This window comes from Daldinia decipiens (assembly GCF_022478715.1).
Source record: "Daldinia decipiens strain CBS 113046 unplaced genomic scaffold F4813scaffold_40, whole genome shotgun sequence".
NCBI lineage: Eukaryota > Fungi > Ascomycota > Sordariomycetes > Xylariales > Hypoxylaceae > Daldinia > Daldinia decipiens.
In genome coordinates this window covers 221125-235724 of record NW_026054583.1, presented here as the reverse complement: position 1 = coordinate 235724, position 14600 = coordinate 221125, and the positions used below count along the sequence as shown (strand labels likewise).

The 14600-nt window shown below is 48.5% G+C and overlaps 3 protein-coding genes across 3 annotated transcripts; 2 read left to right on the top strand and 1 right to left on the bottom strand.

The window, feature by feature from the left end:
* Positions 1-292: 292 nt before the first annotated feature.
* F4813DRAFT_372316 (RhoGAP-domain-containing protein) lies at positions 293-3656 on the top strand. The gene is made up of 6 exons (XM_049244694.1): positions 293-1127; positions 1183-1236; positions 1305-1914; positions 1972-2174; positions 2229-2958; positions 3015-3656. The coding sequence occupies exons 1-6, from the start codon at positions 906-908 to the stop codon at positions 3440-3442; spliced, it is 2247 nt and encodes a 748-aa protein (XP_049096072.1). The 5' UTR covers positions 293-905; the 3' UTR covers positions 3443-3656.
* An 893-nt stretch (positions 3657-4549) lies between these two features.
* Positions 4550-5077, bottom strand: F4813DRAFT_393049 (uncharacterized protein; the record flags this gene model as incomplete). The annotated part of the gene is made up of 3 exons (XM_049247362.1): positions 4550-4644; positions 4709-4924; positions 5041-5077. The coding sequence occupies 3 exons, from the start codon at positions 5075-5077 to the stop codon at positions 4550-4552; spliced, it is 348 nt and encodes a 115-aa protein (XP_049096071.1).
* A 3692-nt stretch (positions 5078-8769) lies between these two features.
* F4813DRAFT_235098 (uncharacterized protein) lies at positions 8770-14352 on the top strand. Its single transcript, XM_049239961.1, has 4 exons — positions 8770-10203; positions 10256-10460; positions 10512-11380; positions 11429-14352. Exons 1-4 carry the CDS (start codon positions 8969-8971, stop codon positions 13620-13622), a joined length of 4503 nt encoding a protein of 1500 aa, XP_049096070.1. The 5' UTR covers positions 8770-8968; the 3' UTR covers positions 13623-14352.
* Positions 14353-14600: the final 248 nt, after the last annotated feature.

The window sequence follows — 14600 nt, the reverse complement described above, 5'->3', positions numbered from 1 at the left end:
TTCTTCTACTTGCATATTTAACTAAATAGACTCTGCAAGATTGACTTGTCACTTACATGTAATAATACGAGTATAATGTATAACTTTATATAAGGTAACCTACATATACGAGAATTGGCAGTTATTCCGACTATCCGAGTACGACATATGGACCCAACCATCCGATGGGGGAATTGCGGGCCAAGGCGCGGTTTACCGCTGGAAAGCGTAAAAGGTTAGGCGGCCAATCAGGGCTTGCGGCAGCTAGTATTTCGCTTGTATCCGCAGCGCTACCTAAGTTAGCACCTTAGCACCCAACTATGCTTTTGGCACTGTGCCCAGTGGAATTACGTAGTTTGCTCTGCTAAGCCACAAAGGTTTCTGTGCCTGCTTCTATGGGGGGGAAGGGGGCGGCTAAAGGCTAAAGCAGAACCAAAGCAGAACCACCTTGCATGTGGATATCGTGACATGGAGCTTCATGCTACACTAATAGTCCACTCTACACACCACACCACCTACACTACTATTACATACTGAGTTGACAGACTTTCAAGCATGCCTTGTTGTCCATATGCATGAAATCGAGACACGAAAAGAAAATACGCAAATGTACATTCTAGTTCATACGATCTGATTACCAACTCGATACTCGATTGCGACCCAAAAAGGAGACGGAGAAAAAAAAGATAATTACGGATTACTTGCATGATAAATGCCTGACACCGTCGCATGAATATCGATCCCGATCCCACGTTTCACAACCCTCCCACCAACGACTAAGCTTTTTCTGAGACCTTTCCCATGAACAGTCTACCCCGGATCTATACCTAAAATAGTGTGACGAAAGTTAATTGATCCTGTGGGGGTCGAGAATAAAGTAGCAAAGCACATCCAAGTCGCATCTCTCCTGACTGCCCTCGCCCAACATGGCAGACTATGGCCGTCAATCTCCCGACTTTACCTCTCCCCAAATTCCCGAGCTTGAGCATATAGCCAGCATGTCTCTAGGGAATAGCGCAACTCCACCACCACCTGAAGATGGTGCCGTCTTTTCAACAAATGGTGGTGGGCTCGAACCTACTGCGATGAGTCCCAGCCCGGGCGAATCGGAAATGTCCAAGGAAGTACAAGAGGTGCTCGCTTCAGATGTATAGATCCCACAAGGCATCACATACCGAGGAAGACATGGCTGATTTCGCGCAGATTGGTGTTTCCACTATGCTAAATAGGCTTAAGCAAAGCATTATAGCTGCTAAGGTTAGTTATTTTCGATAATACGCTCTATAACTATTCTCGCCGGGTTTCTAATCGCTTGTGTCTTATAGGAATTTGCAACATTTCTCAAGAAGCGATCGGACCTCGAAGACCAACATGCTAAGGGCCTGAAAAAGCTGTGTAAATCGACTCAGGACAGCATCCACCACACAGATCATAGGCAAGGGTCGTTCGCGCAGTCATACGAGGAAATGCTCACGATACACGAACGCATGGCCGAGAACGGAATACAGTTTGCGTTATCTCTACACCAAATGCATGAAGATCTTCTTGAAGTAGCTGCGGTGGCCGAGAAACACCGCAAAGGATGGAAGCAGAACGGCTTAGCCGCCGAACAACGTCTGACTGATGTGGAGAACGCAATGCGCAAGTCCAAGATGAAATACGATTCGCTGGCCGAAGAGTATGATAGGGTGAGAACCGGCGAAGCAAAACAAGGACCAAGGGTCTTCGGTATCAAACCCAAATCAGCAGCACAGCACGAAGAGGATCTCCTACGCAAGGTCCAAGCAGCCGACACGGATTATATGAGCAAAGTTCAGGCATACCAGTCGGAAAAAGCAACCGTCGAGACCTCAACCCGTCCAGAAGCTGTCAAGGCGCTACAAGATCTCATTAGAGAATGCGACTCTGGCACTACCCTGCAAATGCAGAAGTTTGGTAAGTAGATGCGAGCGTAGAGACAAAGTTTGACATATGGTATTAACAGCGTATTAGCTTCATTCAACGAAAAGCTATTACTCAGTAACGGGTTGGTGATAAGTCCTCTGAGGACCGCTACTCAACCAGGTCAGCACTGTCGCAGTCTAAAAGAAGTTGTCCAGGCCATCGACAACAAGAAGGACCTGGAGAACTATCTTATTAGCGTTCATAGCAAAGTTCCGGCCAAATTATCAGAGCCGAAATACGAGAGGAATCCCGTACGTCGTCGGCTATCTGACTTTCGAGCCATGCTCGATGCTAACTTAAGCCAGGTTCTTAACCCTCAGCAAAATGTGTCCCTGAATCAGGTGACACATGTGCATCAGCAACAAGCACGGCCGCAGTCTCAGCAGCGACAAGGGTCACCTTCGCAAGTGCAACAGCAACCAGGTTCAATGGGTTCTCGAACTGGAGGCTTCGATTCCATATCGTCACCGACTGGGTTCCAAGGACCGGCTCAGAATTTCACCCCTCCCCCTGGACTGACATCAGCCCAACGGCCGCCTTCAGGAGCAGGACATGAGAGGAGCTTCAGCCATGGTGCAATGTTAAATCAGCCTAGTATGCAGCCTCAGCCGCAGTATAATGTACGGAACTCGATACAAGCCCCTCCGACCCAGTCACGATTCAATGGTGGTGGCATGGGTGGCGCTCCACAGCTTGGAGCCTTATCGTTCCAGAGCCAGCCGCCTCGAGAGCAAAGCCCTCAACAACAAGGTGGGCAAGTAGGTTTCCAGGCCCCGCCGCGTAGTGAACAGTCCCCGCCACGATCAACTTCGCCTCATGGTGCTGCTATACCGAAGACAGAGGGAGCAATATCAAGAGGTCCGGTTTTTGGGATTTCCCTAGAACGGTTATACGAAAATAGTAAAGGACCCGTACCGATGGTCGTCTACCAGTGTATCCAGGCCGTTGACTTGTACGGACTTGCTGTCGAGGGTATCTACAGGCTTTCCGGCTCGTCAGCGCACGTGAATAAGTTAAAACACTTGTTTGATACCAGTTCGTCCCCCTTCCCTCCCGCGAAGCGACAGCGAGAGCTAACTTAGAAAAAACAGACGAAGACGCGCCAATACTAGACTTCCGGAATCCGGAGAACTTCTTCCATGACGTGAACAGTGTGGCAGGCTTACTGAAACAGTTTTTGCGAGACCTGCCGGATCCACTGCTGACATCGGAGCATTACGCGGGGTTCATCGAGGCGGCTAAGAACGACGATGAGGTGGTACGGCGGGACAGCCTACACGCCATTATCAACGCGCTGCCGGACCCGAACTACGCTACGCTAAGGGCGCTGACACTCCACCTACACCGCGTCATCGAGCAGTCGGCCGTCAATCGCATGAACTCGCAGAATTTGGCCATTGTCTTTGGGCCAACGCTCATGGGCACGGCACCAGGAGCAAATATCCAGGACGCAGGATGGCAGGTCAGAGTTGTTGATACGATATTACAGAATACCTACCAGATCTTTGATGAGGATTAAGTTTGGGAGTAGAGCATTAAAAGAGGTGCATACGTAAGGATCAGCCTGAGATAAGAACTGGACCTGAGAAAGCAGCGAGAGTGTGTCTGTACAGGATGCGAGGTCCTCGTCCGCCTTTTACGAGAATACGGTTCAGTGTAATACGCTACAGTCAACTTAATTGTCTAACGAATAATTTGTTCTCTTCTAGCGGAGGAGGCACGGGGTGATGGGGATGAGGCAGGGGGTCAGGGGGTAAAGGGAAGGGAATGAGTACAATAGGTGCTTGGTTAAGATAATCATCTTAAAGCTTTGCTTGACTACCTCTTAGGTGGTTGGCTCCTCTCCATATCCGTGTGTTGTATCAACCTGAGTGCATGATTGAACCTTGAAATTTGCGCCGTGGATCTATAATAGCAAAGGAGCTTTTAGCAGGAGCGTTGTTTTTGAGTAAAATCTCATATTTCGTCACTGTTTAGTCTAGGTCCGGTCGTTTCCTCTTCTCGCTTAACTGCTGTTATCTGGATTGGTATAGCTTGTCGTAGGCAAGGCAGGGTGAGGCTGTATAACAAGTCTAAGAAACAAATGAATAAATACCATTGTATTTCCGCGCGTTGTGCTCTATTGCTATATATATATATATAGGTGCTTGCCTACCTATATAATATGCTTATGAGATTACCTTTCTCACTTACATCGGTACTTACACGCGAAAGATGTAATCGAGGTAGGTCTAAACGAGCCGGTTACGATCTTCGAAAGAGTTGCCAATTGTCCGTTGTTGCGGCCGTAACTGTTTCCTTCAAATGATTTGCAATTGATTCTAGGACCAATTTTATACTCCTAGGTATTTATATATTGATATATTTACAAGACCCGGATCCCGGGGCTTGGGTACTAAATCATCCCTTCTCCCGTAATCTGGCTCTGGAGTGAAACCTCGGCGCGGCCACATGTCTCTTGGGTTTAAGTGAATTACTACATTATCCCGCCTCCTTAGATGGTCTTACAATTATTCTCTCGGGTCTTTTTGGGGGGTTTCCTATTCCTGCCACGGCCCCTCTTCTTACGTGTAAGTAGGAAGGCCTGTTTAGCTTGTTTTCGTGGATCTCATGTTCCCAGATATCCCTAAGCAGCGGCCGGGGCTGCGGGCCCGGTGCTGGTGGCTTGGTTCGGCGGCGGCGGGAGAAACAAGGGGAGGTAGGTTACGGCGAGGGCCATGGCTTATTTACTTATTAGACGGGAGGGGATAACAGATCGGGGCGTTAGCAGAAAAGGGCGGCTTACCTGACATGCCAATGGTGAAGTAGCCGGGAGTGCTGGCACTGCTCTTGCTGGTCTCCTCGCTCTCGCCGAGCCAGTTCTGGATGCTGATGACGACCGAGGCCCAACCGATATACCTGTTCCGCGTAAAGATGGCGGCCATGGGGAGTGTGGATGAGAGGGTCGAGGAGATTTCGGCGCTATCGCCGGACTTGGGGGCGGGCTCCTGGTACGGGACGACTGTGATGGGGGGGGGGGGATGTGTTAGCTAATGCGACGCGACACGATGCTATGCGATGCGATGCGATGCGATGCGGTGTGATGTGTGATGCGCGGATGAGAGAGAGCTTTCTTACCCAGGTCCGGCCGTCGCATATCCTTCTTAGTGGACATGATTTCCCTTCTCCTTCGTAGGAACGAATGTATGTAGGTATGTATGTATGTATTGTTCGGGTAACTCGGCGTTGGTTATCTGTAAGTTGGGTATGTGTATTATTATAGAAGCAAGAGCGCTGATGCCATGTCGTTGAGATGCATGCTGCAATCCAGTTAGGCCTAAATCCAGTACTGCAGGGTCGGACCAGGATGCCGTTCAACGCTAACCCCCTTTGAGCGGCCTGGCTTTCCTGCCTTTTTTCCCCACCTTTGTGCGATGAAGCCACACGGCGGGGATCAGCCAGATTACATACAGATCTACACACAGTCGGGCTGTACTGTCTATAAACATACCTCACACTGTCTTGAGTACGAAGTACATAATGTAGCTACTACCTATTAACATACAAACATCGATCCCCCTGGGTTGCAACATCGAACTTGGGGTTGGTTACCTTTGTACATATCGTATTCAATGTCGTCTCGTCTCGTCTCGTCTCGTCTCGTCTCGACTCGACTCGAGTCATTATATTGAGTATTACCTATTGAGTATTACCAGTGTTACCCACCGTACATGCTAAGACCAAATACCGAAGAAAGCTGAGAGGATCTTAGAGGATCTATGTAAAGGGGCGGGAAATGGCGGAGTAGCTTCGTAACTTCGGCCGGCACTTTTGTGCCATCGCGATGCCCTAACTCCATCTCCAGAGATCGCTCCCCGTTCGGCTTTTGGGCAATGTCTCATCAATCTTCTTTGTACGACACCAGCGTAGCGTCGCTTCGCGCAATGGCACAACCGCTTATTTCTGGCCAAGAGCCCGGTTCGCGGATTCTTAATATATGCGGCTTTTGTGTACGGGTGAGCACCAACGAGCCGAGCACACAGACAGCCTCTCTAAGCTTCTGAAGACATCTGCAAAAGGCGATCGTCGTCGGTGATCTCTCCTGATAGATTTCGGTAGTGACCTGGGGCGTCAACCGTGAGGGGTTAATGCCTTTTCAACTTCCGAACCGGGAATTTCATGCGAACACATCTAGACTGAGGTATTTGAAAACGCAAGCGAGCAACGTCGTTCTAGTCATTCTAGTCATTCTAGAACAAGACGAAGGTCGCTATGGCCTTCTTAAGTACGTGCATCCAACCACGTCTCGTACTAACAATAGATACTAACAATAGATTTGTCGAGAACAATTGTCGTGGCGACAATTGGTTGAGCTCCTTTGTTTATCCTTGCAGGAAGCCACCGAATGAAATAGAGTAAGAGTAATAGTAACCCAAGTCTACCTTTTTTCTCATTTGGCACTCTCGTTTAATTAATAGTCTAATGTTCGGTTCCGTTACATCAATGTCGTCTCTATCTACCTTAGGTACTTACATCTAACCAATATGGCATCCGAGTTGTCTACGCAAACTCGTCACACATAAGGGATTCGATCCTGCGTTGGATCTGTAGACCTGATACACAACAGATACTCACGGCCGAATGGGCTTCCGGCGACTTTGGTTGTTGTTCGTATGCGGCAATTGGTTGCGGGGCTTTCTCTACGAAAGGCCTCCGGGACTCAGTCAACCATTTGTCAGAGATACAAGACCGGACGCGGGTTATTGATGACCTGCGTCTGGGGCTGGCTGTTAGCTGATAGGGTCTCCGGCCTTGGGGACAAAGTAAACGAGAGAGCAATATTAATAAAATCCCCAAAGTCCAATAAAACACCGGAGACGGTGTTGGAGTACATAGTCTCTGATAACACAAGGACTTTCATTATCAAAACAATTCATACTCCGCAACTGTGAAATTATTTTCCCGCGCACAAAGGAGCCTATCAAGCAGTTTCTTGTCTTGTGATTACCGCTTGCATCTTTGGGCGTCATGACAACTTGACAACACCTGCTATGTTGTGCGTTGTGGTAGTAGAACGTGCCATCATCTCACGATACCCACGTACCATATGATTTGGTATGTAGGTAGGTATGTATGTATGTATGTATGTATGCACCGATTAGTAGCATCTCAATTCATTTGTTTGGGGGTAAACTGCATATAGGGTCGCCCAAATCTGGATCGGCCTGCCCGGTAAACTAGCAGATTTAGCTCGTCCAGGGCCTCGGTTCAGCCCCCATCCTCCTCTCAATTCCCTTCCCTATTCCTTTTTGGGCTTTGCTAGATTTCTTTAACTCCGTTCTAGTCTGTCGTAAGTTGCATCTGTATTTGTAAATTGGAAAGCTCCCCCATCCCGCTGATCACGGATATTGCGTGTGTAAGCTGTTCGGCGTCTTACCCAACGAACACATTCGCGGGGCGAAGCTATCGAATCTCCGAACGAAGCCCCCCTTATCAGGCTTCCATCCCAACCAATTTATTGACCAAAGGCTGACGCTGCGGCGCGGGAAGGAAGTGATATGATGATTACTATACGCTGTACGTGTGTGTAATCCAGATGCCACGATAGCCGCGGGTTACACCCAGTGCCTTGCAGCCTAAGCAAGGTAAGGCGAGATAGATCCAGCAGGTTCGGTAGGTTACGGGGGAGAAGGAGGAGACGATTAACGTCCTCGTGGACGCCTAGGAGATCGGACTGGTCATGAATTTGGATTAGTACGGTTGTTTAGGTAGTGTACATAGTGTAGGTAGTGGTAAGTTAAGGGTTTTGAGGCTTGGCTAAGCTGAGATAGCGTGCCAAGTATTCAATCGTATTGATATATGTACTGTGTATCATGATATCCGGATATGTTTATGTAAGTAGGTACCTACTAAACGTTGGATTAGGTACATAGATACATGTGTACCTAGGTATTTTTAAATGTCGCTTGAGTCTGGCGAATCTAGGTTGATACCGTGATATGTTGTGGAAAGGGTACGTGTTACGTAAAATATACCTAACAATACAATTATATAATCTACCCAAGGTACTTAAGATGTTACTATTATCAATACGTTCTTTCATTTATATTTGTTAGGTTCATTATTATTATTGGTAGGTGCCCGGTCAGGTATTAAGGGTAAACGGAAGGGGTATTGTGAGATAGGTAGGTACTATGTAAAAGCTTAGGAAGCAGAAGCGCAGGTGCGATGGTGTCAGTTCGCATATTTTCCCGCGCTTCCGATCCTACCCATTTGATCTCCACCCCCTGCCACGCAGATCATGCCAAACCAGAATCTAAGCAGCAATTAAGCAGCACGTTAAGCAGCCAGACCCAAAGGTCTATTACGAACCCGCCCTAGGACCCGCTTGCATGCCTTCCTCTAGCTCTCACTGGTTCAGATTCCCAGATGCGGTCAATACACTAGTTAGGTACTGGCTGGTTACTGGCTACTATATACTGGCTACTGGCCACCAGCTTACCTATACTTACATAGTACCCAAGGTACCTTTGGTTACCTGGGTTGCTTCCATCCTAGGTAGGTACTACATACATACCTCCAGTCCCGTCTTTGGGCCACTACGCATTCTTACCGCAACCCCGATTTACCTTGGCCGCTACCACCGTATCGCCGCTACGGACGTGTGAGGCGGAAACTGTGTGTGTGTAATCATAGAAACACCCTCTTTTTTAGCTTAACAACATCTTACCACATCTATACAACACACATGTTAAATTCCGCTGTACACACGAGGCTTCCTTCGACTTGTTTGTTTTCCCTCTTTTGGCCTCACTTTCATTCCTACTGGCCTCCTCCGAGGTATCGTCGATTGCATCCAAGCCTCGCTGTATCGCATCCCTAGACTCGAATTCGCTTTCCTCCAATCCGCAACCCGCAATCCTCAATACGCAGTGCACAATACGCAATACGCAATACGCAATCCACAATCCGCAATCCGCAATCCGCAATCCACAATTCTACCGCGTACGTAACGCTCATTTCGACTACGTGAAGACATGGCGCATCAACGCATCGCTCGCCCGCGATGACCTCCAGGCCCCCTATGGCCGTCCCTCAGCGACAGCCTCAGAGAACACTAAGCGGCTCGGGGTTGTCGCAGTCCCCTACTCACCAGCGATCCCTCTCGCAACAATATTTACCCCCGTCCCCTATACGGAAATCGGAGAGCTTTAATGAGCAGTCTATTGATGCGGGCGATGTCGCACAAAATAGATTTAATATAATCCCAAGAAGGGGAGGGTCGAGGCTCAAGCTCGAGCTCGCCAATGATGGCATCGAGCATCCCGGCTTCAGCGAATCCCCGCAAAACTTGGATACCCTATCCGCCAACAAGGTCTTTACCCCGTCGCGGATGATGTCGATGAATGATGCATCTGATGCTGGCGATCTAACTCCCCGAACATCGAGATGCCAAACGGCCGATGATGATTCGGTTCCCCTGCCCATGCCGCCTCGTCGAATTCGATTCGTTGTACCCGTTAAACGGTCAGAACCCTCGAGTATCAGTACGCCTCTTAAGAAGGACACCCGGCCGAAGCCCTTCGTCCTCGATCCGCCGTCGATTGCTGCTCGCTACCCTAACACGGGCAAGTCGGAGTCCACCGGTAAAACTAGAACTAAGGATGTGCCCGCTCGTGCGTGTACTGACCCATGTACAGGAGTCGCTGATTTCTATCGTTGGAACGGATCACATCCTGAGGATCAGTTTTCTGATAATATTATTAGGCATGGATACTTCGACAAGGCACCGGCGCAATCTACGCAGGAGCCTGCGTCAGCCAAGGCTTCATTGTTTCCTGCGCTAAAACATAAGACTGGCCTTCACACGTTATCCACCGTTTTTACCAGCATCCTCAATCAGAGGAGGCACAATGGCCAGATCACTTCGGCTTCTACCTTCAAACCTCCGCCTCGAGTTACGCTAACCGACACGAAAAGAGAGATATGGCTCAAGGACCTTGCTAATCCAGTTATCTCACTCAGACGTTTGAGTCGAACTATCCCCCACGGTATTCGCGGGAAGGTCTTGCTTGAGCAGTGCTTAAATAAGAACGTTCCCACAGAACGTGCTGTTTGGCTTGCAAAGTGTGTTGGCGCAAACGAGATACGAGCATTTAAGAGAAAGGGGGCAAATGGCATCTTTGTTATGGGCGGAGAAGCCAAATGGATTAGAGACTGGACCGTGTTTGTCGAACAGTTCGTCGAGGCCATCTGTAATGCTTTCAGTGAAGATGATTGGAAGGCCAAAGTTACATATGCGTAAGTTGACGGTGCTATCTTGTAGAATGATATTCATGCTAACCGCTTGTAGCATCCGCCTGGCTACTCATCTTTACGCCGAACATCTTTTGGACCGCGACCATTATATGGACTGGCTGGTCTCTGGCTTGGAAAATAGTAATCAGGCCAAGCTTCCCATGTGGCTTTTAATTATCCAAATATACTGGAAAGATCTTCTCAAATTAAGGAGACATGGACGACGTTTAGTCAGCGCCATTTTGTCTCATCACTCTTCTGTATGCCCCCAGTGACATCTCTTAACCTCAGTCAATTAACTCAATGAGCAGATCTACCATCATCCCGATCGCGATATTTTACTCCCTCTTGCCACACGATTGCAGTCGCTAGTAGAGTCGTTACTTCTTGTTTGCCCAGAGAATTTCATTAATCCTGGGGCTTGGTACAAGTTTCGCGACTCTTTAGCCGAGCCCCCTAGATCTAGTAACAACGAAGCCAGATCAAGAGCGTTTAAGTCAATCGATTTGCGTAATGACTATTTAACTAGTTCCAATGCCAAATCGCAACCTGCTCTCCGCAGCATAGTGGTACAGCTACTTGACAGCATACATCGAACGCCTCTCGACATGGATATTCCAAAGCGACTTTGGAAAACGAGCGATAACAAGTTGCCGATAGTCAGAACGATTCTTGAATGGTGTACCTCGCTGTATCGACCTGGGATTGCGAAAGTGTACATTGCCACAACGCTTCTGCGTTCGTCGACTGCATTGGATGTCGATGTCACTAGAGCCATACTGGACTTTCTGGATACCGACTCGCTTGAAGAAACCGCCCGAAAGCAGCTTGTGTACCATCTCGTGTCGGAACTCGTTCGCTCTGGCCACTTCTCAGTTCCTCAGTATATCCAATGGCTTATATCCCGCGGTGGACTTTCTTTTGCCTTCGAAGCAGCACGTGACGGGCCATGTTTCACGAGGTTACTTGTTGAGATTCCACTCCATTCTCTAAACGAGTCCATGAAAAATGTGAGGGCAACCTTACTGCGAAGGGCGTCGTATTCGGTCGATGATGAGGCCCAGGATATGGCAATGGCTATCAGTTGCATCAAAAGCATGCTCTCTGTTCCACTAGGACCCGAAGATCCGCTCCTACAGAAGATGCCCATGAGTCTAGACAAGCTATCGAAGCGTATCAAGTTAAGCAGCCGATCTCTAAAGACGACTATTTCCTCATGGCTCTGCAGTGACTTCATTAGCAACGTCGTCCAGAATTCGCAATCGGGCAAAGGCGGTGTTGAACTACCCAAGAACACGTTTGAGATGGTTCGGACTCTTCTCGAAGCCGCCGAGGATTATACTATGCTCGAAGATGTCTTGAAGCTAACAGCGACATACTCGAATCCAGAGCTTCTCGCACTCTGTGCCGATACCATCAATCTTCATTTGCCAGTATTCACCGCAACTGGAGCAGCTAAGCCACTCTTCCAAATTCTCTACGAACGACTCAAAACCATCATGGAAGAGCAAGGTGTCGGCGCCCGTCCGCTTCTAGCTTCTCTTGCTTATCTAGTACCTCACCTACCCGGCTTAGAAGATGTGGCGACTCAGCTACAGAACGATCTGATACGTATAGACCGTAGTAGTGCTGCAGATGCCTCGTCACCGTTATCTGACAACATGGCTACCCAACTTCAAGACGCCGAAACAGAGCTAAGCGAGCAAATAGAGAAGCTTGCTAGCTACACCAGTGCTGATAGGCCGACAATGGAGCGGTTGTTCTATGCAATCATCAAGAAGCTACAAGTGTACTGGGGTAAAGCGGATGAGCGTCAGCGACTTTGTTGCATCCTTCTTACCAGACTTCGTGTATTTGACATTCAACATTTCAGCGAACTTATGAGGGGATGGATTCAGCACATTCGCAAGCTAACGAACAGGCCACACATCGATCAGCTATTTCCACCTCTAATGAGCTCGGGCTGTTTACCTCTCGCAATATTGTTCGCAACCGCTCCTAGGAACCAAGATCAAACTATCCAACCCCGGCCGAACGCCGTCGGGTCTGCTTCTGTCTACTTGCAGGAGATATTGCAAATGTTAATCATGCCACGCAGTCCGAGTTCTACGATGACTTCAGAGGATTGCTATCGTTTCCGTATCGTCCAGGACCATGCTAGGCGTGAGCATGCCAGGGAGTTGATGCCGTTGGTCCGTGGGGCGTTGGCCGAGTATTCGACCTCCCTTAATCAGCACACGTCGATTCCTCAACCGTTAGATAATAAGCAGTTCGAGGCTAAGGTACTAGAAGTCCTCCGATCTTTAATACTTGTCGATCCAAACGCTGCCAGCCAAATTGTTTCGTTAAAAAGTCCCGACCCGAAATTAGCGGCACTTATCGAAACCTGGACCACGAAGCTGCTAGTACCTCATAGTGGTGGTGGCCAGAAATCATTTGAGCAAGTTTTAGAATTGGCAAATGAATTTACGCTACCTTTTTGCCAAATCAAACTTTCCCTAAACCTTGCGGTTGATGAATTGGGATCAACTGAGGCATCAGAGAGGACCCAGTCGCAATTTGAGTTATTGTCGAAAGCGCTTGACAACGCCATCGACGCTAATAATATCATGTGGACAGGCATACTCCCTTCTCTTAGTCCTGATATTACGCAGCACATGAGAAACCGAGCGGAGTCGCGCTTGCTAGATATCATTCCATCTCTTAAGAATCCTCCCGGAGATGCCACTTTTGATAGGGACATCTGCATGGCGGAGAATCTCTTGACGGTTATTGATTCCATATTCCGTGGCGGGTCGGGATCAAAGGTGTTCCAATTTTCTAGCGCTCTGGTAGACAAACTTGCAGACTTGTGGGATATCCTAGCCTCGAGAACCGGCGAGTACGCATCACTTCAAGCCGCTGTGCTCTCGCGCTGGCTGCCTCTTATATTGTCTTACCTCACTCTTTTCACCTCACCATCCACCAGTGCATTGGATGCTTCACGGGTGTCTGGCGGTGAAATCCGTGGCCGTGCTTTGGTCATCCTCGCAGGTCTCATCCAGGAGCTCGACAATCACCTGTCCTCCAATCTCGGACAAAAAGCCTTCGACATCGCGCTCGTGTTAGCCGATAACTTACCCGAAGAGGTGCGCCTATTATGCGTACGGGCAGTGAAAGATGCCACGGCTGATCCTAGGATCAGATACCTATTCAGCTTCGCTCCGAACCCGGCTGAAAACTTAATGCTAGCCCATCGCGAGAAGACACCCCAGGGAATCCAAGAAAGGAGGGCAATGGCGATGGGGATGAATATGATACCAGAGAAGCTAACCCCCTTTGTGTTCAGGAGGTGGGAAATCCTCAACGAACCCACCCCTGTCGTAGGCGAGAACGATACGAGTCTAAGCTTGACGTTGTTCGACGCTAGGAAGATAAAGTAACCCGCTCTACTGGAGAGCTTATACGCTCAACCACCTTATTTTTTAATGTCTTCTAGCTTGTATCGATACGGATTAGAAATTGTTACGGAGAAGCCGGATGGCCTATCGAGAACCTTGAAGATGGGGGTTTTCACTTCAATAGCCAGAGTTGTCGTCTTATCCATAAAGAGACGCACGACCTATCCCGCAAGATTAGACGGGATATGCCCCGAGCTTCTTTCGGCTACCACAACTGCTTATTTTTCCTTTGTCCTCATGGGGTCTCTTAATCTTAACTTGGGGAGTCTCACGGCATTTATGACTGTCACGCATTTGCTGAGCCGGGGTCTTCATCTCTTATCTCTCTATCTTGGCGCGCGCCCGCTCGCGCGTGTCGTGCGCGTTATATGATGATACCTGGGCAGGATTTGCGAAGAAAGAAGAAGCATTAGGACAGGACGCTTTTTCTATATTTTTTTTTCAGGGACATCGGGTTCACGGTTGGGTTTCCGGTTCGGGGTTAAGGTTAGGTTATCGGCTCTACCGGTCGTGTTTTTTTAGGGGGAAGTAGAGTGGACTGGCTGTATAGAATCGGTTGTAGGGGGGTTGAGACGTGATAAGAGAATAAGTGAGATAAGAAACAAGAGACTTCATTTAAATAGCTTGATCGTTCATCGCGCTGTTGGTGACTATTGTGATTATAAAACTTGCTATGCTACCTAAACACTATAAATTAATCCTAGCGCCTTGTCTTGCTCCTTGGGTGTCAATGACAGGCCATGAATAACAGAATTCCTGCCTTCGTTTATATTAAACTCTATAATAAAGGAGAAATTAAGGATGAGTGTCGAGCGGACGTTAAGGTAGCCTGAGGAGCAAAAATAGTGATGAGCCGAACTGGGCAGGAGTATCAGGATACCTAATTGGGCAATCTACCAGGCTATAGAAAGGAGGTATTATTACTGATAGTACACGAGGAGGAGGGTTATAGTCACTACT